General features: G+C 36.4%; 1 protein-coding gene across 4 annotated transcripts in view; it reads right to left on the minus strand.

The window, feature by feature from the left end:
- Positions 1 to 1,190: 1,190 nt before the first annotated feature.
- Positions 1,191 to 24,610, minus strand: part of LOC129949307 (lysine-specific demethylase 6A) — a 245,560-nt gene continuing 222,140 nt past the window's right edge. For 3 of the 4 annotated variants that reach the window (XM_056060692.1, XM_056060691.1, XM_056060694.1), the window contains 7 exons: positions 11,170 to 11,998; positions 10,933 to 10,965; positions 4,343 to 5,304; positions 4,009 to 4,133; positions 3,111 to 3,740; positions 2,915 to 3,041; positions 1,191 to 2,682 (listed from right to left, as the gene is read on the minus strand). In XM_056060692.1, coding sequence (XP_055916667.1) covers positions 2,479 to 2,682; positions 2,915 to 3,041; positions 3,111 to 3,740; positions 4,009 to 4,133; positions 4,343 to 5,304; positions 10,933 to 10,965; positions 11,170 to 11,998 — 2,910 coding nt within the window. In that variant the 3' untranslated portion in view covers positions 1,191 to 2,478. The remainder of the gene's footprint in view (positions 2,683 to 2,914; positions 3,042 to 3,110; positions 3,741 to 4,008; positions 4,134 to 4,342; positions 5,305 to 10,932; positions 10,966 to 11,169; positions 11,999 to 24,610) is intronic. The other variant, XM_056060693.1, reaches the window with a different exon arrangement.

Here is a 24,610-nt window from a genome sequence, read left to right on the forward strand (position 1 = left end):
CACTACAATGGAATTTTGATGTTGGAAAATTTATTTTGAAGGAAGCTAACAGAAGACCAAACAAAAGTCCGTCAAAAATCTGGAAAAAGAAACGTAATTTTCCTCGAAGTTTACATATTTCATAACCGTGTTATCGTATTTTGTATCATTTTTCGATCCATTTGCTTTTAAAAATATTGAATTGAATTGAATTATAGAATTGAAATTGGTATGATCAGTGTCTGATGAAAATGGTTTGGGAGGATTATGAGTGTATTCATAAACGTCAGCCTAACAAAGAACTGCGTTATCTGCATTCATAAAATCAGATTAACGATCCAACTAACCTAGACGAACTGCAGTACCTACCGTTCATAAGCGTCAGACTGTCGTCAGTGTCAGACAGATTGTGCAGCTGAATTTGTTTGGCTGCAGAAAGTGCGGGAATTATTAAAATAATTTGTACAACCAGAAGAAGGACGAAGCGGCACTGACTCGTAAATAATTTAAATATTTTTTTTTTTTTTAAAGTTTCAACAAAATTTGTTTAGCCATTTTTCTCTGACGTTTATGAACTCTGTTTACATACAAATCGGACTAAGTCAGACCTTTATGTTTACTGGAGACATTCTGCTTTGGGAGTGCGTTCACAAATGCATCAGAAAAAAAATGCGATTGTACTAAAGCCTAGTACATACTTCCTCGTGAAGTGAACGTTCGCCAGTGGAGAAAGTGAACTTTTGACATTGCTCACTGGTACACACTTGTGAGTACACGTTGTGAACATTTGACTTCAGCTTCACCAACAGTTCCCGTACATTTTGCACGTGAATTGCCCGTGAACGAAAACTCTCCACTTTGTTCTCCACTCAGCTTCACGAGCAAGTTCACGGGTGAACCAAAAACTGAAATTTGTATGGGTTCACGAGATGGTTCACAAGTATGTACTAGGCTTAACGCAGAATTTCTGCGTTTATGAATACAATTTATCTCCCAGACATTTGAAATTGAAACACAAACTTTCGACAGCTTGAGATTTGTCCACGAAGATTTGTTAAAAAGAACTAATTTTTTCACAAAATTTTCATGAAATCCATTCACTTTCAAAGTTATACCCTAAATATCTCAAAACCACCCAACAAGTTGTTTTCATTTGCATAAAATAATATTACACGCTTGTTTTTGATTTAAAATTGAATAAAAAAAGAGAAATTAATTAAAATTTCTATTTATATAAATATTACTCGTATTTACAAGATCATAAACATTAAAAACCTTCTTCCTTTTTCTTTGTTTCTTAATAATTAAATTTTCTAATTCCATTTTACACTCTTTTTTGTTTTGTCATTTTCTTCTTCTACATATTCCTTTAACTGAGATCAATTTATAATATTTAATTCTTCTATTTTCCGTTCTTGTTTTTCTTTTCTATATACCACACTTTTCCTTTCTGTTTTGTGTTTAATGATGATTTATTGGATTTGAGAAGTTAGGAAGGGAAATGTTATGAAATGACGATGCTGAGATGATATAAGATACAATAAGATGATTTTTTTTTTAAATTTTGTTCGAATTTTATAATTTTGTATTTGCACTTTAACTTATTTTTGTTTAATCAATTTTCTTCAATGTGATAGTGAATAATAATGAATAGTATATTTTGTATATACATAATTTATAAGTATAAATTTGAATATAATATAATAATAAAAATGATTAACAAACAAACAAAGATTAAATTTGCATATTTTGTTTAGAATTTCTTTTTATTTGATGAAGTTTCTTTGGAAATTTTAATAATCTTTTTGTTTTGTGGAGTATAAAGTGGATTATAATAATTAAATTTAATTTTTCTTTTATAAGAAAAACAAAATAAAGAAACTTGACACTTCCTACAAATAATTTGTATTTTTTGTTGTTTTGTTAAATTTTAAAACTATGTTTCACATATAAATTGTCATTAACTAATTATTAAATAATAGAAAGAAAAAACACAATCAAAACAAAAATCCTTAACCCTACATGGGAGAGCCTTAAAAAAGTAAAATTATTCTTTTTTTGTGTTTTTAAATTAATAAAAAAAGAAATAGAAGAGAAACATCTAAATTGAATTAAAATTAAATTGCTTTTGTTTTATGTTTAAAATAATAAATAATTTAAATATGGATAACATTCCTTTTGTTTATATATATATAATTATATGGGTTTGTATTTTCATCAATAAACACAATATTTTTTCAATCATCTTTGTTTCTTTACATGAGGGCCGATGATTTTTTGTTTACTTTTTGTTTGACTGAATTGTTTGTCTTATATGTATAAATATTTTTTTGAAAAATACAATTATTTTTATAAAGAAGATGAAGAAAAGAACTTAATTATAACGATAAAACAAAAATACTAAAAAGGTTTTCTTCTGTTTTGTTCAGACGATGTTTTAAGAGAAAAATAAAAGTATAGAAAAAAAAAGAAAACAAATTGAACTATGATCCATTAATGTTATACTTTTGTTATGGGGCTTGGTGGAGCTGGTGGTTTGAATAAGGTAAATTGATCATAGATCTGGCACAATTCCGATAAACGATATTCCTCCAAACAAACTATACCATGAAGGGACGGTGCTTGTTTGCGGGCACAGCTCATGCAATGTACCACATGGCGTTTTTCTTGTTCACGAATGAAGAGAATATTAAATACTTCCACCTGGAAATAAGGAAAACATAAATTAGACAACAAATCTTATAAACAAATTCAAAGATTTAAATTATAGAAGAAGAAATAAATCAGATAAACATATTTCTCTTCAGACTGATATCAGTAGAACGAAAGTTAGTATTTATGTTGAAAACATCATTTTAGAATTGAAAATTTGGTTGCAAGTCATTTTTTCTCAATAAATTGCAACCACTTCTTTATGTAGAAATATTAAACTTACTTCACATTGACCACAATAGTGAGAAGCTTCGTTTTTTCCACGACCATGGAAACGAACTTCTACACCCTTTGACTTGACGTAGTCCAGTGTGTGGAAGACATTCTTTAATGTCTGCAGCAGGCACATTCTAAAAATACAAAAGAAAAGACATCTATTTAGAAACCTTTCAATCTCATTTTTTTTATTTAAAACTTACTTTAATAATTCAAAAAGTTTTGGATCTGAAACCTTTATGTTACGTGCCAAATTCCAACTCAAATGCACCATCGGTACAATACTTTTGAAACTCTGCAACTTATTCCATTCGTATCGTTCTATCGCCAGAGAATATTGTCGCGCCGTCAGCGGACCAACATTCCAAGCGATATTATTGCACCAGCCAACAGCTTGCACCCAATGAACACAACCAGCATTAACCCACACCAAATCACCGGGTCTCTGAATAAATCTATACACCGGAATGTTTTCCTTGTATAGATCTTCCAAAACCGGCCACCAAGATCCATGTAAATAACTTATGTTATTCTTTTCGCATAAATTATGTATGCCACCCCAATAGGCGTCCGGCACAGCGAACCATTCACAATCGCCAGGTCCGATATTGATGTTTATCGAACAGAAGTTATTGTTCTCCTGATGGCCAGGCGTTCGACTGCCAGGTACTTTCATATACAGCTGGACAGTGTTCATGCCGAGGATGACATGCCCGACATGGGATAGCATGTTTGCGGCGGATATCACACGAGCAAAGGCAGGTAGCTTTTGTAATTCGGCAAGTTGAGGTCGCCATTTTCGTTCGTCGGAGAGATCAACATTTGTTCCGAATCTAAAATGATAAAAGTTAAAAATTAGAATTTTATGTTATTAATATTTTAATGAAAAGAAATTCTATATTTAAAAATTGTTGAAAAGTCTACTATCAAACTCCGCCAAGAGGATTTCTAGCGGTGTTAGCGAAAAATTTCATGGAATTTAATCTAGCACTAGGCGAGAGGAAGCATTTTAAACATAAATAATTTATAAACACAATTGTAGCTTAGTGCAAAATATTTTCTTTCTTTTTATTTATAAAACAAAAGAGAGTTAAAACTTACTTTAACATTTTGCTTCCATTCTTTAACTTCCTCCGTTTGCCATTGACTGTTGAGCTGCTCATGGAATCTTTTGAATCTGAATCAGACATTGTGTGCGCTCCTGCTGATCCCTTTTCACGTTCATCCTGTAAACATACGAAATATTTGACTTTTAGTAAATGTTTAACAAACATTGAACTAAATTTTTTGGATTTAGTTTTCTTTTTCAGATAAAAACAATTTCTCCTCAAAATGTTTAACTTCAGTAGAACGAAAGTTAGTGATTTTGTTGATAACATCATAAAAAGAATTTAACAATTATGTACTAAAACATATATATCTCTTGTAGACTCACCTTTAAACTATCTTGAAAGCTAGAAGCTTGATATTGGGCATATTTGGCAATGGTTGTGTGAGATCGATGTGATATACAAGCCCACACTCGTTTCGCCAGCGTATTATCCCAATTCTCATCGGGCGCCTGATGCACCTGCGTTCGCACCTCCACACTATGATCTGGATTTGCCTCGACCAATGTCTTGGTCGAAAACAGGCCCAGGTCAAGTTTGAGCGCACCGGCCATCCCTCGGACCACTGCAATCGGATGTTTCAGACAAAACTCTTGCAGTTGCGGACTGAAGGCGTGTTTCTTGTTCTCCAAATGCACAGACGGTGTAGGTGGCAGAAGTTGTTCTTTGGTCAAACGCTGTGGCGGACAATCGGGCGGTGTTGGGGGTGGTGCGTCGATATGTAACACGGAACAGTGTGGCGGCGCATTTTCAATCGACAATTGCTCCACTCCTAGCCTTATTTGCTTGGCCGTCATTCGAGTTTGAAATTTTGGCATCTCATCGTCGTCGAGAAAATTATTCTCGAGCTTCACTCGCACATCCATATCGGCATCTTCCTTAACGAAGGCACCAACTTTCGACGACAGACCACCGTCCATTAGGTCGGCGGCACTGGCCCCAGTTATGCTATTGCTACTCGACGTTGATGTCGCTTCGCATTTCACCGGAGGTGATTTGTTGCGAAAATTACTGCTGCTACTGCAGCTATTGCTGTTGTTGTTATTGCAATTGACCTGATTTGTGACAATTGTATTGCTATTATGATTGGTGGGTGTTTGTTGGGGTGTTGGCTCCGATGAGGGTGGCGGTGTTGAATCGAATCCATTGAAGAGATCATGTGAGTTTTCATCGAATTCCTCCTTAATATCTAAACCCTCGGATGTAAATGATTTGAGAATATCCTCAGCAAATGTGGAAGCGAGGTCCTTCTGTGACAAAATCGCCTGCAATTCCTGTTCAGTTACACCTGACAAATGAAATAAAGACAAACATAAGATAAATTAAATCATTCTTTTTTCAATATTTACAAAAAAAAAATTAATAAACATGAATGGTTTTTTTAAAGCATTTCTGATACGATAAGTTATATTATGCATGTGGTGGATGTAGGTTTCATTCTTGAGCCATGGAAGCGCATGGGAGATTAAAATGTAATAATATTAATTTTGGCGCCCAGGTGGAAAATTGAACCTTAGTTTTTATCTACAAGTTATTTTTAAACGATGAAAATTGTTTCACTACGAAAAAACTCAATTTGTTCGAAAACTTGATCTTCAAAAGTAAATAAATATGTGGCCAAATTTCTTTTGTTTTGTATAATTTAGATATGGGTTCCTGCTCCTTAAGAGTTAAAGACGTTTGCTGATAGGAGGAAACTTAAAAACTGAAGTTTAGTATAAGAACTAAGGCTGAGGTGCGGTTTTTCGTCGTTGGAAAGTTTAGACCCATGATTTTGTAATGTATGGACACAAAACCATGGGTTGTAGGCAGCATACGACAAGAAACTATTACAATCTTTGTTGTATTCTCCTTTTAAAATAAAAGTATTGCCTACTTTTGAGTAGCGCGACTGAATCTGTACTTTACAGTACGTCCGGAAATTGATTCAAGGGTAAAATGATGAGCATTCCTAGAACTACTAGGAGTAATGCAATAATAGACTATTTTACTAGATCATTGCTTGTAAAAATAGCGATAAAATAATGACAGACTCGAAACCTTGCAACGGTGTTCAAAAGATACAAAACTTTCACTTATACAACGGTCACTGAAATATGTAAAGCTTTCTTTTCGAATTTTCTCCAAGAGACTATAGTGGGTGCCCAGAAAAATCCTCATTCAAACCCTCCAAGTGGGTTCCAGGCGGGCAATGATCACTACAGTAGTCCTGTGCGTTTTTGGCAGGATGGTGATTACCTAAGGTTGAGTTGGGTCGCTGAATTGTTGTAACTCCTCAATAGTGCAACGTTCGGAAACCCAATTTAATCAAAGTTTAGAGGTTCCTAATTTCAGTGGTGATGTGAGCGTACTTGTACGAAAACCGTGCCGAAGAATGGAAGGCTGGGGGATAAACCAGCCACTAACGAGCTCTTTCGGATGCTGCGGCAAGTTCCGTCATATTTCTGCCTTACCCCGGCAAGCGGCTCTGCCGGGGCTGACCGTTTTTCCGCATTACTCGTGGGAATAAAATGAAAAACGCAAATAAAACAATTGTTAAACAAAAAAATCGCTCCATGGCTGCCAATGCGGTCACATCTCCTGAAAAGGCTGTCGAGCCAACTCAGGTGTGTGAACGGGTTGTCAACCCTGTGGTTGCCACTTGTAGCGGGAGTCTTTCTCCCTCTAAAAGCCACAACCTTTACTTGAAGGAATTACTCGTGACGCTCGGCTGTCCCAAGGGGGGCAATTCCACACCCTACCTCTTCCCCGCTCCTGCTAGGACGTTGCAAGCGACCCCAAGAAGGGACACTCCATCCGGAGAGACAAAATCTGCGACATGTGGAATTGACTCGAAGGGTGAGGGCACACTCGGATTGGTATCGGTAGCGATTAAATCTGGAGGTTGGCCCACATCTGTGTCACACGGACATAGCTCTGGGCCGGCCAACCTAACCTAACCCAGACGAATATGGGCTCTATAAATTATAGCTAGGGGGTTATTATAGCTAGGGGGTTATTATGTTATGAAAAACGAAACTCGTTCAAAACAACGCTTATTCGTTAAATTGCGATTAGGAAAAACCATTGTAGTAGCACTAAATCGTCAAATTGCGATTAGGAAAAACGAGAATCGTAAAAATGACGATACTCGTATTTTTATTTACGAGTGCCTTCAGCTCTCGTTCAGCTTTCGTTTTGGGGGTAGTTGTCACATGCCAAAATTCTTTGGAAGGCTTTGATTGATAAGCTAAATGCATGCGGTCCTCTAGAGAAACCAATGGATGGTTGGAAAAGTGTAGGTTTCCTCAAAACAAAACTTTGTGTTTATGATTAATTCTGTTCTTCGTTAGGTATGACAAATTTTTAGGTACAATCTTTAGCGCAAAATGCGTGGAAATTTGCTCGAAGTGGCACAGGGGGTGGCCCGAATAAACAAAAAAAATATTCAGAAAATAAAAAAATAGTAATTGCGATTCTAGACCTAAATGAGCTCGTGTCAGGTAATTTATCAGGGAAACAATTCGGTGATCCAACTGATGCGAATATTCAAGTGGCGGCCGGCAGCAGCACCAGTGTTAATGTGACTATGGAAGAAGCTGATGAACAGGAAGTACTTGTTAATGAAAGAAGTTAGTTGCTCCTTTAAAAAATTATCATTTTTCGTTTTTGCCTGGCAAATTTTTTTGCTTTCTGTTTTCGTATCTTTAATCGCTCTTCACCATGACTTTCATTTCTTCGAGTTTCGTTTTTTCTGGCGTTCGTTTCGTAATTCATAATAAGGGCCCAGATCAGAAGGGGTAAAGAACTTCTTGCATCAGCGGGCGGAGAAAACCTAAACGATATCATCGTTTTTGGAGAACTCAAAGAGATGCTTTTTAATGCACATACAAAGAACTGAAAGCTATTCAGTCTCGATGCAGTACCACACATGGATAGTCATTGTGGGAGGGTTACGCCTTTGCGACAGTAGATAGTATTGTGTTTTTGAAGCATTGGACAATGCTGTCAAGGCCAGGGGTGCCAGCACGGAACTTGATACAATCGAGGATTGTCGACCGTCGATCAACTCGAAACAAATTATTTTTGACAACACGTAATTTAAAACGAGTTCCATTGTTACTTTTACTTAAAAATAATGAGTTTTCTTGGAAATTATTTCATTCTACTTTCAATTTTAAGTTTTTTCGGAAATGTTTTTCTTTGATTCGGAGATTGAAAGTGAAGGCGAGGAAGTGTCCTTTTGCTAAAATCAAAAGAAGATATTTGAGAGATAATAGCAACCCATTCGAATTGAGTTAAAGTGAGTAAATATTCAAAAAGAAAAGAAAGATCATGTATAACATTTGTAAAACTATTTTTTTTAACTTTGTGGAGCAGTTTAGAGTCAACAAGGAATGTTTTCACAAGACACTCAGCTCGTTAGATTTTCCAGAAGGCAGAAGAAGAACATCAGTTCCACCCTATTGTGCAACATTAAATCTCCTAGCCAGTGGGAGTTACCAAACCAATGTTGGAACAAATTGTTGCTAAGTATGGCACAGGCAACAGTTTCCAAGTTCTTTCGCCGAACGTTGCGTCTCCTAGCAAATAAATTTTGGCCGCAATGGATTAAATTTGATAGCTCTAAATTTGGAGACAGCAAGCTGCATTAATGGTACTCATATTTTTTCTCTCTTGGGCAATTTTAACAATTCCCCTCGCTGAATCAACGTGAGAACTCATAAAATTGGTCAAAAACTCAGTGTTCTTTTAATTTATTGACATATTTTTGTTTGCATTTTTCTAACACAAAAATCACTCCCGACTATAGCTAATTTCTGTCGAGTGAAAACTTTTGTTTCAAACGTCAATTTTAAGCGAAACAAACGAGGCCACTCGATTGAACTAAAATGTGTGCTGCCAATGCTCGATTGTATCGACGCAACTCGGATGTATCAAGTAACGTGCTGGCACCCCAGAATTGAATGAGCATGTCATACGCTGCCGTTGATAATCCACATCCTTAGGACAAGGATAAGAATTTAAAAAGTTGAGGGTATTGTCATCCTCAAAAACCATTAAACGGGTTAGAAGTTTCATGCAAAAGATCATTTATAAAATTTATTAAGAGTATAGGAGACAAAACCGAGCCCTGAGGAACACCAGCGTTTACTTTGTTTATATCAATTTTTCGTTATTTCTATACCAATACGAACATTTTTAGGGACAGGTTAGACAAATGCTGTATTCTATCCACACTCAGTAAGAATATAGGATATGCTATAGAGCCAAGATTGGTAGATTTTTCGTGCCTGAATTGGAGGATGTAGGTGTGGAAGAACTAATGACATGCAGCCAACGAAGCAATCAACTTATTGAATTGTCTCATGGCATCCAAGATCCTGCGATTTAAAACCGCTAGACCATTTCTTGTAGGATTTTTTCATGTAATAAGACGTTTGACGGTTTGGAAGAGAATATTCGGTGCTATTTCCACAAGTGGCCAATACGGCGAATAGTGCTTAATTGGACTTCTTGGCTGGTATTTATTCGAGCCAGATGCAACCGCGGTGATTTCGTTCCAAATCTGCAAATGGACATAAGTTCCTTAGAATTGTAAAAATTAAAATCTTGACCAGTGTCAACTCTTTCGCCTCATCTCCCTCCTCATACGAATCCAATCGAAATCGTTGGCTTATGAAAAAGAGAGGAGATAATAGAAGGAACCTGAATAAAACAACAACAATTACTTGTGTGTGCTTAGAAAAATGCTAATCGGTTCAGTACAGTTCGATAGAACGGAAAAAAAACCTGTAATTGGCTTACAACTTTCATGTGGGTGCGGTAGCGTAGTGCGTAGTGCACTAGCTCCTCACACACTAGGTCGCTTGTTCAAGCCCAGCTCGGGCAAAAGTTCTTCAAAAATTAAATTGAACATAAAAAGCGATTAAGCACCACTAAAGGAGTCTGATGATCGGGTTGGTCCCCGTGAAATAGCTATAACTCCAGCCTATGAACTTGGTGGTAGCACACACAAGTTGTTGTTGTTTCATTCTAAATTTTCATAAGTTCTGTTCTTTTTTTCGAGTTGTGTATCTTTGTTTCTTCGGAGGAACTTATCACAGATGGAAGTTATTATCAAAGTAGAAAATAATTTTCACGTTTCTCTTTCAACTTAGGTGATGAAATCGAAATAACTTAATTTTTCTAAGTGACTAAGAAGACTAATTTTATGTGTAAAATGATGATGAATTTTTGTCAAAGCGTGCAACATGTTCAAATGTTTTGGGTTATATTCAAAATTGCTTCAAATGTAAGACGGAACTCGACGGAGATCCATGAATTAAGAAAACGATTGCAAATTAGTTCTATCTTGAAACATCATAATCATGATCTACAGCAGTGATGAGATGTTTAGTAATGTCCAAATGGGACAACATTGCCAATGTCAAGCTTAAGAAACACAAAACAACTAAGCATATTCTGCAAAAGTAACTAAGCAAGGACTTTATAAGCTTTATAAATGCAACATTTGAAAATAGTTTTATGAATCTACGTAAAGCCAATTGATTTGCAAAATTAATGTTTTGCGAAGGCGCTTAAGCTTTTTGATAAAAAATTATTCCAGCCTTGTCACAAATTCCATTGTAGCCGGAAACATTTATGAGTCCCAAAATAGTATTCAATTTTCAACTACAAAAGTATTTGGTAAAAGTTTTTTTGGGATTCGAAAGTTTCCGATTATGATTGAATTTGGCATATGACTGAATTTTTTCCCTCTGATTCGCTACAAGTGTTAAGCATGCGATAGCTATGTTTCGAGGATATTGCAAAAATGAAATTCAACTAATCAAAAACATAAAAACATGATTTAATAGTTTACAAAAAAAACTTAATCTCTAAAACAAACCAACAAAAAAAAAAGAAAACTTAAGAAAAATAAACAAAAAATTACCTAGTAGCTTATCACTGAACGGCGAGGAAATATCTTGAATTTCAGCGCATCAGGTGAAAGAAGAGACGAGAGACACAAAAAAACAAGAAAATGAAAATAAAAAGAGACAAAAAGAAACAAAGTTCATAAGTTATTTTATATTTCCTCGAGTTTCAAATGTTTTTCAAACAAAACACTGATGTCGTTCGAAAAAAAAGATTTACCCTAAAATTGAAAGCTTCTAAGAACTACACTTACCCAAATCATTTCCATCACTGCACGGAGATAGTTGGGTGAATTCGTTTAACGTGTCAAACCCCGCCGCTGATTGTTGCTGTTGTGGTTGCTGTAACGATTGCAACAGCGGACTAGCTTGTTGCTGCTGCTGCTGTTGTTGTTGCTGCTGCTGAGGTTGCACAATTCCATTCATATAAACGTTTGCTGATTTAAATGGCATCCCTGCAGCTGGTTGCGTGTTCCCCGTCGCGGCTTGTTGAACAAAATTAGATGTGTTATCTACATATCCACTACCGCCACCCACAATACCGCCGTTCCCCGTAATCACATGATCGGCAGCTCTTGGTGTTGGCGGTTGACTAGGATATGCGGGAGGTGCACCAAGTGGCGTAGAATTTTGTACTACAACAGCTTGTTGCTGCTGTGGTTGTTGTTGTTGCGGTGGGGGTGGCTGTTGCTGTTGTTGTTGCGGTTGCAATCTCTGTTGCTGTTGCAGCCTCAACTGTTGCTGATACTGCACCATCAATCGATACTGATTGCTTAATTGCTGAAACAACTGCTGCTGTTGGGGGTTTAAGTTATTTTGGTTTTGTTGCAGAAACTGCAACATCTGTAACTGTTGCTGTGATAGATAGAATGAAGGATTTTGCCCGGGCCTTGGTTGTTGCTGTTGTTGTTGCTGCTGTGCGGCAGCAAGTTGTTGGGTTTGCTGAGGTACAACACCCGTTCCGGCCACCACAGGCACTGCACTTTGTGGGGATAGTTCATCTTTGAAACGCTTTGGTGCAATTGGTCCTAGGGCGTTGGTTGTGCCCTGATGTGGATATGGTGGCGGAGGACCTTGCGTTGCCTAAAAATATACAAAGAAGAAATATTTGTTGAAAAAGTGTTCTAATAAAATTCTTATTATCTAAGGAAATTGTGTATAAATAGAAATAGTTGTATGCCAATGTGCTAAGCTAAACATTCATTGATCAGATTGTTCACTTTTTTTATAGGCATATTATTGATTTTCCGTCAGAGGGGCACTCAGGGCGCAATTAATTGGTGCACCCCAAAGTATATCTGCGGTCACTTGGTTACGTAAAATTATTAAAATGGCTTTTTCCTAATATTGGAAGCACTCACTTGAATTCTAGAGAGAAAATTAAGGTCCCCCAAACTATACTAGAATTTTAAGCGAGAGACGAACTAGCTGTCAGATTTTGTCAAAAGTGTACCTCATTCGTCCAAAATATAGACAAATTACTGTCAATAATTTAATTTGTATGCTAGAGTGCTAAATGAAATGAACATTAAAAGAGCAATTCATTTTTTATCAGGCATTTACACATTTAATTTTCCGTCAGAGGGGCACTTAGGGCACAATTAATTGGTACACCCCAAAGTATATCTGCGGACTATTTTATTAAATAACAGAAATGTAATTCGGATTTAATATAACAACTATAAAATAAGGCAATTCATGTGCATTCGTTCGTTCGAAAGAGTTCCTTCCGTATCATGAACAAGTTCGAAATCATATTTGCATTATTGGACTTCATTCTCTCTTAACATAAAAATATTCTGCAATTTTGTTCCTTTCGTTTCTACTTTAAAAATGTGAATTTTTACTTTTAGTCCGTCAAAAATAATGAAGATCTGCTTAGGCAAATTAAATTTGTATGCTGGAGTGCTAAATGAACTGATCATCAAAAGAACGGTTCATTTTTTTATCGGGCATTTTACATTTGATTTTCCGACAGAGGGGCACTCAGGGCGCAATTAATTGGTGCACCCCAAAGTATATCTGCGGATCACTTGGTTATATAAAAATATTAAGATTTGATTTCAAGGTAAACGCTTTTTCGTTATATTCAAAGCAGTCATTTAAATTCTAGAGAGAAAATTGAGGTCCTCCCGACTACTAACACTAGAATTTTAAGCGAAAGATGTCGATGTAATATTTTGTCAAAAGTGTACATACTTCATCAAAAATATAGGCAAATTACTGTCGATATTTTTTATTTGTATGCTAGAGTGCTAAATGAAATGGACATTAAAGGAACAATTCATTTTTTATCGGGCATTTACACATTTAATTTTCCGTCAGAGGGGCACTTAGGGCACAATTAATTGGTACACCCCAAAGTATATCTGCGGATTATTAGTTTCTACATTCTTGACAAAATATCATTAAATACACTTATAGTTTTCTAGTAAGAGACTTCTAGTGCCCGTGGCATGATGGTTAGAGCGTTGGACTAGCATGCCAGAGCCATAGACTGCCTGTGTCTTCCTCTACAGTAATTCTTGTCATGAAAAGTGCTTTCTCAAATTGGCCGTTCGGACTCGGCTTAAAACTATAGGTCTCCTCCATCCCTGACAACAGTAGTCACAAGGCCGGCCCTAGTTCTTAACGGATTGTTGCGCCACCTAATTTATTTTACATGTTTTAAAAACTAAATGGTTTTCCAATAAAAGCTTTCATTTGGAATAACCAGCTATTCTATCAGCTTCCAATTTTAAGACTAATATTTTGATATGTAACATGTAAAAACCTATGCTATTACTAAAAAAAGGAGTGAAAACGGCGAAGATTTTAAAACGAATCGAACCCTTGTGCGTCTCCGTCAAGAAAAACTGAAAATATTGCTCGATATTTGAGATTGGCCATTCCACAAATGGCATTAAACCGCATTTTGCATTTTACATTAACACTGAAGTATTTTGCAGTTCATATCAAAAGAACGATCAGCTTGCCAATTGCCGATCATGAGGTCATTCAAAATGCATTTAATATGATTCGATTTTTTTATCGAGATCTAATGATTTAACATCTTTAAAGCGGTTTTTTTGTCGCCAAATAAAAATTAAGGGCTCAGTTCAAATCAACAGCAATTACTTCTGCATGTTGAAGGCCATCACACTTTATTTAAAGAGTTAAAAAAAAGCAAAAATTGACAAAATGAGTTATATAAATTAGAATTTCTTTATTTAAAAAAATGGCTAGGTATTAAAAAAAAACATTTTAAAACTTCTTGAGGCTTGCGGAAGAAACAGTTTTTAAAAATATTGACAAACAAAAAATTGAAAAAACGAAGAAGTAAAATGTTTTTGAACATGAAAACCTTTAGAAAGATATTAATAAGTGACAATCCAAAAACCAAACATTTCCTAAATAAGGTCAAGGCATTCCGGATGCCATTTTTCCAAACCATTTTCGGATAACCAGGAGTGGAATAGCGTAAGACGATAGATAGTTGATTGTCACTGTTTTCATTGTTAACCTTTCTTTATTATGTATACAGGGATCGCTTAAATTTTTGGAGTGTACGGCAGCACTCACATACTATAATGTCATTTGGTAAATTGTTTGAAAATTGTGAACTGTAACTATCCTAGCAGGACGCTATGAAGAAGGCAAACAATAGGACACAAAAACAACTGACTTACACTGGATTTAAATCGATCAAGGTGCTTGCTTTCTGTAAGCAGAGCGCATATTTGCTCGACAATCAATATCATAACAATGTCTTATAGAAAAGGAGGAAACAGTTCTTCACCTTCTCTGTACATACCCTGTTCTAGCTCAAAAACGCAAGAATTACCTCGGAAAATTTTTCTAAAGGGTGATTTTTTTGAGGTAAGGATTTTCATGCATTAGTATTTGACAGATCACGCGGTATTTCAGACATGGTGTCGAAGAGAAAGATGCTCAGTATGCTTTGACATTTCATCATGAATAGACTTACTAACGAGCAACGCTTGCAAATCATTGAATTTTATTACCAAAATCAGTGTTCGGTTCGAAATGTGTTTCGCGCTTTACGTCCGATTTATGGTCTACATTATCGACCAAGTGAGCAAACAATTAATGCGATTGTGACCAAGTTTCGCACTCAGTTTACTTTATTGAACATCAAACCAACCACACGAATGCGTACAGTGAATATTGCGTCTGTTTCTGAGAGTGTTGCTGAAGACCGTGAAATGTCGATTCGTCGCCGTTCGCAGCAATTGGGTTTGTGTTATTCGACCACATGGAAGATTTTACGCAAAGATCTTGGTGTAAAACCGTATAAAATACAGCTCGTGCCGAACGATCTGCCACAACGTCGAATTTTCAGTGAATGGGCCCTAGAAAAGTTGGCAGAAAATCCGCTTTTTTATCGACAAATTTTGTTCAGCGATGAGGCTCATTTCTGGTTGAATGGCTACGTAAATAAGCAAAATTGCCGCATTTGGAGTGAAGAGCAACCAGAAGCCGTTCAAGAACTGCCCATGCATCCCGAAAAATGCACTGTTTGGTGTGGTTTGTACGCTTTTTCAAAGATGCGCAACGTTACGGTGAATGGCGATCGCTATCGTTCTATGCTAACAAACTTTTTGTTGCCAAAAAATGGAAGAACTGAACTTGGTTGACATGTGGTTTCAACAAGATGGCGCTACATGCCACACAGCTCGCGATTCTATGGCCATTTTGAGGGAAAACTTCGGAGAACAATTCATCTCAAGGAATGGACCGGTAAGTTGGCCACCAAGATCATGCGATTTGACGCCTTTAGACTATTTTTTGTGGGGCTACGTCAAGTCTAAAGTCTATTCCAGCTTTGGAAGACAACATTTCCGAAGAAATTCGGGCTGTTCCGGCCGAAATGCTCGAAAAAGTTACCCAAAATTGGACTTTCCAAATGGACCACCTAAGATGCAGCCGCGGTCAACATTTAAATGAAATTATCTTCAAAAAGTAAATGTCATGGACCAATCTAACGTTTCAAATAAAGAATCGATGAGATTTTGCAAATTTTATGCGTTTTTTTTTCTTAAAGTTCTCAAGCTCTTAAAAAATCACCGTTTATAACGATATAAATAATATTAACATAATCAGCCTCTCCCGTTCCGTAAGGGACTCAAACTGGTTTCATTGAGCTTTGAAGAAAGCCTCAAGATTCACAATGGGCCATTAAACTGGCTTAAGTGTGCCAGCGATTCAATTACATTAAACAATTTTTGGACGAACTTACAAGTTAGCGTAATCGCAAAGAAGCCACAGCGAACAAAGAATAAAGTGGATGACGTCTTAAAAAAAACAATTGTAGAATTGCAAGGGAATTTTTTGTTTTAAAGCAATTGAAAATTCTTTTTAGGATTTAAGACATTATTCAACAGCTTGGAAATATTAGACAAAGAATTCTTCTGTGAAGATATCAGAACTTAATTTCAGAAAGAGTGAACTGGATAGCTGAAGTCGTAAATGGTTTGAAATAACTAGAAGGCAACAGCAAAAAGTTGTGTATATTTATTTACTAAGGCTTTTTGTTTTGTAACTTATTTAAAGGTTTTTTTTTTTTTTTTAAATTAAGGGCGTTAGTAGACATATTATATTTTCAGTTTATTTTCTTTTTAATTAAAGCTTAGCCGAATTGAATTAATTGTTCGCATACAAAATCATCCTTTGTACCGTAAAGTCATTATTTTTGCTTCCACTTTTGATTTTTTCCAAAGCAAAAAAGTCATTCAACCCATTTATTCTGATGATCAACAATCGACTCGATTCCACCCCAGGGCTACATGTCGAATAAGCTTCTTTGTATTCATAACTGTCGTTTACAGATTACACCGAACTTCAAACAGTTTGTTTTGAGAACCGATTGCTGGCAGTCTACCTCATTATTTGGAAGCTTGAAAATGATTGCTCTTTTAGAGAAGTAAGCTGCTATATTTAATAGTGCTAAAGGATCAATTTTTTAATAATTTTTTGAAACAACGAGATTTCTCTCTCAGCTGAGTAAAAAATATAATAAATAGGCAAATTCAACAGTTGATCAACTTAAATTTTGTATGCTACAATCGGAACCCAAATTCCGATAATATCCCCAAAATACTTCTATTTGATCCTCTGTCACTTTCGTGCAAACTCAGCAAGGTTATTTTACTTTTCCGAACACGAAAATGCTGCCATGCTCACGCAGAGCTTATTCTATTTGTTTAAATTATTTAATAGAATTTTGGTAACACTATAGAAGTTTTACAATTTCGAACACAGTCAAGTTATACGCTCAAGCTTAAACATGTTAGGTTGTATTCATAAACGCAGAAAATCTGCGCTAGTACAATCGCATTTCTTTTCTAATGCATTTGTGAACGCACTCCTAATGCAGAATGTCTGCAGTAAACAAAAGGTCTGACTAAGTCCGATTTGTATTTATGTAAACAGAGTTCATTAACGTCAGGGAAAAATTGCTGCCAAACAAATTTGATTGAACTTGATTTTTGACTTGCTTACCGAAAAAGAAAATTATAATTATTTCTGCAGCCAAACAAATTCAGCTGCACAATCTTCCCGACGCTGACGACAGTCTGACGTTTATGAACGGTAGGTACTGCAGTTCGACTAGATTAGTTTGATCGAAAATCTGACTTTATTAATGCAGATAACGCAGTTCTTAGTTAAGCCTAGTACATACTTCCTCGTGAAGTGAACGTTCGCCAGTGGAGAAAGTGAACTTTTGACATTGCTCACTGGTACACACTTGTGAGTACACGTTGTGAACATGAACAAACCAAATGTCAAAGCTTCACCAACAGTTCCCGTACATTTTGCACGTGAATTGCCCGTGAACGAAAACTCTCCACTTTGTTCTCCACTCAGCTTCACGAGCAAGTTCACGGGTGAACCAAAAACTGAAATTTGTATGGGTTCACGAGATGGTTCACAAGTATGTACTAGGCTTTAGGCTGACGTTTATGAATACACCCTTACCCCTTGAACAGAATGAGATGCAGCTGTAGCTAAAAAAATCGCTGTAGTATAAGCTGTCAATAAAAACGCTCACTAATGTAGCGCAAATGCATTGAACGTTCCCAAAAAAAAAAGTGAAAAGTCAAAGAATGAAATGGGTTTGCCCCATTTGTCATCTCAAATGTAGCATGTAGCGCCGCCAAAAGTTAAAGTTGAGTCAACTTGCGCTGCAGCTACAGCTTCTCATTGTGTCGATGTATAGTATTTTCGTATATTTTAACTTTGACAGTGCTACAGGCAACAGCTACACCATTCTGTTCAGCCAATTATTCTTATAGATAAGGCAGAATCGAGCGTTCGGTCGTACCGACTTTGACATATTGAATGAACAAACAATGGATTCTTATGGCTGCAACACATTTCAGCATAGGAATTCAATGCATGCTATCAAAATGAAGCGTTTCATTTGACAATCGTAAGGAAATAACGTAATGTGCCACCAAACGAGAGCTGTAAAAAAGTCAAACAAAATACATACATTTGCTTTTGCAGGGATTCCCATTGGTTATTATAGGATGTGTAAGCTACTTCTGCAATATTTTTTATTTTTTCGATTTCAAAACTTATATTTTTTATTTTAGCAAAAAATAACAGCTGCTAATGACAGAAGTGACTTTTTAGAAATGTTATATTGAAAGTGTCATTCAAAGCAACCTCGAAGCAACCCCAACGTAACGCAGACAAACCTGAAGCGTGTTTGTGTTTCAGCCATTATGGCGCAATCTAAAACGTTTACTCAGGTTTGTGCTCACTTAAGATCGTAAATTTTGTAAGCTCGAGCTCAACGCTCGAATGGATCTATTTTCTATTTTGTCGTGCCTTAAAACCTGACAACTGTATCGTCATTACAATTTTGTTTTCGTTATTTTTAGAATCTGAGTAAATCAGCGGTGTCTTCCCTTCTGTTGTTTAATTTATACAAAACATAAAAGAAATAAATGAATTATTTAAAAAAGTGTTAGAAGTATTCTTCTGAACACCCAAGCTATGACACATGACGTCGTAAAATAAGTAAGACAAATTATTGGAAAGCCCAACCGACCTAACGCGTGGTTTAGTTATTAAATTTATCGAATGTAGTCATACAGTTGCAAATGTACGAATCGGTCATAAACAATTCCATGAAAAGGGAATGTTGAACTTATCCGGGATCGACTGTAGAAATATTTCTATACATATTTTAACCATAAAAACCAAACAAAAATCCTTAAAATTCGAATAGTATTTAGGTAATTCTCCAATTCCTTTTGTGTAATGTAGGCGCAAGCGTCAAAATATCCCTTCGATTCGATAGTCGGCAATCGGCATCGGTACCCACAGAGGTATCCATTCTACATAAAATAGCTGGATAAATATGTATATGGGATACCAACCCAACAAATGCAGAGTTCATAGAACTCAAATACCACTCTATTAATAGCTTCATATATCCTTATTTCATGCCGGCCGGCTGAGAGTTTTACATGAGACACGAGATAGTCATAATACCTTCTTTGCACTTCGAAAGCACCTATAGCTTTAGTAGCTCCGGCCACATGTGAGCATTATTAGAGACATGTACATAGGTATTTTTTTATATTATGTACAAAGTAAATTTAAATACAAAATTATAATAATGAAAAAGGCGTTGGCTATTCTAGTTCCAATACTTTCCTAACCAGTTCAATAATTTATAAATAAAACAATCTTTGATTGGAAACAACATTTAACTAACCAAAAGTACAAATTAAGTTAAATCACACAACATGGTGGTAAATCATATCAACGATTTTTAGGCAAATCACAGTAGTTATGGATAATCGTAGGTTTGAGTTTTTAAAACATTTAAAATTAGACACAAACTAGTTTTATCTTACCTACTAAATCTTTAAAAAAAATTACTTAACTTAATTTCGTAGGTATAAAAGAATTAAATAAAATTACCTCTTATTCGCACTTTGATGCACATAGTCACACATTTTTAAATATAAATTGTAATTGTGGAAACATTTTTGTTTCCATTTTAAAAAGTTTTTAATGATTTTCTCTCGAAAAAGAAAAACTAAAGAATCAATCAAAGAAAAGAAATTGTAATCAACTAATCACTTGGGAGATTTTTTTACAAATGGAAAGAGGATAACCGCGGATGCCAAGTTGAAGCACGAGGTTCCATTTCCACTTAGTGTTTCAATTTCGTGTTGTAGAGGCATTTCCTGTTTGAGTTTCGTTTTTTTGTTGTATTCTGTGGTAAATTTACTGAACTACTTTGCCGACAACTATGGATGAAATATAAAATATGCACTTTATCCGGTTGGTGTCTAGGTTAAAACAGTTTTTAACGCCATCTAGGGAACTTGTTATAACTTTTGTATATAAAAACAAAGTTATAACGAAAAGCAGTATTGTTATACTTAAAATTTTCCATTTTTGTTTAATGGATTAATATTAGGAACAAGTCTGAATTGTGGGATTTCGAAGTGACCAAAATAAAGGTGAAAAAAGGAGACCCTCTAAACTGCACCAACTATAGAGGAAGCAGTCTACTTAACATGCATCGGCTATAAAATATTCTCTGCCATAATATCAGAACGTCTAAGGCCCATCGTCAACAACCTGATAGGTCCATGTCAGTGTGGTTTTAGACCAGGAAAGTCCACAGTCGATCAAATATTCACATTACGGTAGATCCTGGAAAAAACCCAAGAACACCAAATCGACACCCAACATCTTTTCATCGATTTCAAAGCCGCATATGACAGCTTCTACAGGGAAGAGCTGAATAGAGCCATGTCTAGTTTTGGCAGCCCAGCCAAACTCGTCCGTTTGTGCAGGATGACTATGGAGAATTCACGCTGCGCCATAAAGGTTGGAAACAACTTAACAGAACCTTCCGATGACAAAAAAAAGGTTTTAGACAAGGTGATGAGCTATCATGTGATTTTTTTAGCATCGTGCTTGAAAGAATTGTGCACACGTCAACACTAGAGGCACTACCTTTTAAAAGTCTGTCCAATTACTGGCATATGCTGATGACATTGTCATAATCGGAAGAACTCAGCGTGATGTCAATTCGCTTTTGTGAGTATTGAGGCAGAGGCGTCAAAAATGGGTTTAACGGTTAACGAGGGCAAAACAAAGTACATGCTGTCGTCACGAAAGGACATACTACACCGACGTCTTGGTCAAAACGTCACAACCGACAGACGTAACTTTGAGGTAGTCAAAGACTTCGTCTACCTAGGCTCCGCTGTAAACGCAGTAAACAACACCAGCGCTGAGTTCAAACGCAGAATAACTCTTGCTTACCGCTGTTTCTTTGGACTAAGAAAGCAATTGAGTGGTAAAGTCTTCTCTCGAGAGACCAAAGTGTTGCTATATAAGACCCTTATCATCCCCGTTCTGCTAAATGGTGCAGAAGCATGGACTATGACAAAGCGGGTGAAAGCACCTTGGTTCACTTCGAGAGAAAAGTTCTTCGTGTGATCTACGGTCCTGTATGCATCGAAGGGGAGTGGAGGAGAAAATGGAACGACGAGCTGTACGGGCTGTACAGCGACGTAGACTTAGCCAGAAGGGTAAAAGTCCAACGACTAAGATGGCTGGGTCACGTAGAGCGCATGGAAACCAATGCTCCGGCCGCGAAAGTCCTCGAATCCACACCGACAGGACAGCGCAGTAGAGGAAGACCGCGGATCAGGTGTCGCTCACAAGTGGAAGGTGACCTCACCCAACTTGGAACGCGAAACTGGAGACATCTAGCTAGGGACCGAGCCAAAGCAGGACATTTGCAAAGGAAATTGATTATCGTTTCACTTTCTCTTTGGTCAACACAACTACGGCAAAAATGTGTTGTAGGACTTCTCCTGCATAGAAGATCGTTTGTACGGGTTTTATTAAAGGTTCGCCATATCTTCCTAGATATAATGCAGTTGAGTTAATTGCTCCACCTTCGGTTTGATTCAGTTTGGTAGATAGAAAAGATTTTACCCTTCATAGCACCAAGAGGAATGTTAACCATCTCCGCAAGTGAGCTATGAAGGGCCGACATTGCCTGGCTAGCTCGTGAGCCCGTTCATTTCACACGATATCACTATGGCCCGGAACCCAGATCAGGGTGACACCGAGGTTAATATTGAGGCTCGCAAGCTCATCGCGATATTGCTGGACCAATTTAGATGAGGATATCGTCGGGTTAATGGCTTTGACAGCTGCCTGACTGTCTGTAAGGATTTCGGTTTTGGTTTGGGTTTTGTTTAAGTATCTTACATGCCTCCCTTACTGCCAGCAGTTCAGCCTGAAAAACGCTAGCAAAGTCAGGAAGCCTAAAGGATTTAGCTACATTTAGGGACTCAGAAAAGATCCCAGAACCAACTCCGCACTCCATCTTTGAACCGTCAGTAAAGATGGTTGTGTCGAAACCTATCGACACGATGTCATCCTCCCAATCTTCTCTGGATGGGAAAATAACCTTAAAACCCTTAGGCTCAAAGTAGGAGTGCAGTAGTCAGTGTCTACCGAGATAATATCTGAGGGAATCAATTTCGTTGTGTTGCTGTGACCATAAGGTTTTGACAACCAGCTGTTTGATTCCTTCAGCCTAATAGCGCTGCAGGAAACTATGTATTTAATAAAAAGGTCGATTGGTAGAAGATCCAAAATAAAGTTTAAGGCGTCCGTTGGGCAAGTACGCATGGCCCCTCTTTAGCTTATCAATATTATAGGCTTTGCTAAGAGCAGGCCACCACACAATCGACCCATATGTTAAGATTGGACGTACTACGGCTGTGTACGTCCATCATCAATCATCTTCGACTGAAGTCCCCACTTTTTGCCGAAAGTTTTGCTGCAGGTAGAAAGCAACACAGGCCTTCTTAACCCGTACTTCAATATTTAGTTTCCAGTTTAGTTTAGGGTCGAGTATAACTCCCAAATATTTTGCACTGGAAGACAATGATAGGATTTAACCGTTGAGTCGAGGTAGCGTGAAGGGCGGTACTTTAGTTGACTCCGTGATTTCACTAATCACAGAGGTGTTCTTTCCTGACACCAATAGCACCAAATCATATTGAAGATATGGCTTTAGATAGTCTCAAGAAGCCCAATACACTCCAATTCAACTGAATACGGACAAATATTTTTGAAAATATTCCAGGAACAAAATTTCTAAAAAAAGAGAAAACAATTTAAACTGAGAGTTTTGTTTTCGACAGCTTGTTAAGTATTTCATTTGCAAAGTAGAAGTTATTTTTTGAGTCAACTGAATTGGTAAAACGACAGCGTTTTCAAGTGCTGGACAGTTGAACTCAACATTTTAGTATTTTCAGAGAAAAAATAAATTCTGATCTAAAATTTTAAGCCCAATGGTCAATATGCCTCGGCAGTATTTCAAAAGCTCAAATCGATTTCTCTAGACACCAAGACCTTACCGGTCGTGCATCAATTGATAAAATTGGCCGAAGTTTTAATGATTTTTGTTTGTACTTAAAAAATAAAGATAAATAAGAGTGCTTAGGAAACACGAAGAAAGGTAAAAAAAACGACAGATTCGTTTGATTCTGTGGCGAAAAAAGAGCAACAAAATTGGTTTAAATGCAAGTCGCTCAACAGTTTTAAAGAGTTATTAAAAATTCTAGGAGTCTTAAATGAATTATACTTAAGGAAAAATCGCTACTAGATGCACAACGGATAGTTTAGCGATCAGAGTTTTTCAAAACTGCAATAAGCTGGAAAAAGAAGAGTATCAATCACGAAAAACTATTTAATTTCGATGGCCCTGATAAATGATAAGGTTCTTAAAGCTTTATCATAGCACTAAAGATTTAATTGTCAGTTATTATCAAACAGTTGACATTGAGGTCGTTACATAAGAAGTTATTGCAGCTGGATAAAAGGGAATTCTGAAAAGAAATGTTCATACAATTTTTTGTCTCTATCGTCTAAAACTTGAGTCTAGAACAACTCCTAAAAAATATTGTATTAATATAGCCCTCAGACAATAAGACAGAAAAGTTCATATTTGTTTGATATTAAGGCCATAAGTTCAATGAGTCTGTGAGACCAGTTTCTGACCTAAGTCTTTTTTGCCTAAAGTCAATTAAATGTTCCAATATTTTACGAACTTGACTTCTTACTTGATAAGAAGCTTATTCACTTGGTGCGAAAAAATAAAAGCTTGGGCAGAGGATAATTATATTTATACTAGGGAACAGTTGGTACCAATAGTAAATGAGGTCGGTAGTCAGTTGCTTGTTTCTGCAATTAAGTTAGCGATTCATAACTTCAAATTAATTAACGAAATGATTAAAAGTAAATGTGAAGCACTCTATACCAAACTTAACAAAAGCTTGTTTTAATCCAATCTAGTAACAATTTTAATTTTTCTAGTAGAAAGCTTTTTCAAGTGGTCGAAAGGAAAACTAGTGATTAATTTTGGATAATTTTTTTCTTAAGATCGTTTTTTTCTTAAGATCTTAAGGGAGTAGTTAGCATTAACAGATGACACAGTAACCATCAATACTTGGTACAAAATGCACACCACTTTTTTAAAAAACCTAAGTACGTATTCAGTTAAAGCGAAGTGTGTCTTTTTCCAAATTTTAAAGTATAGTAAAACAAAAACCTCACTTGACAAAAATTTTTGAGTCGGTGTATTAAGACCGCATGAAAAGCCATTGGAAAAATTAAATTTGATTGTCGACC

This window comes from Eupeodes corollae, chromosome 3 (genome assembly GCF_945859685.1).
Source record: "Eupeodes corollae chromosome 3, idEupCoro1.1, whole genome shotgun sequence".
Classification (NCBI taxonomy): domain Eukaryota; kingdom Metazoa; phylum Arthropoda; class Insecta; order Diptera; family Syrphidae; genus Eupeodes; species Eupeodes corollae.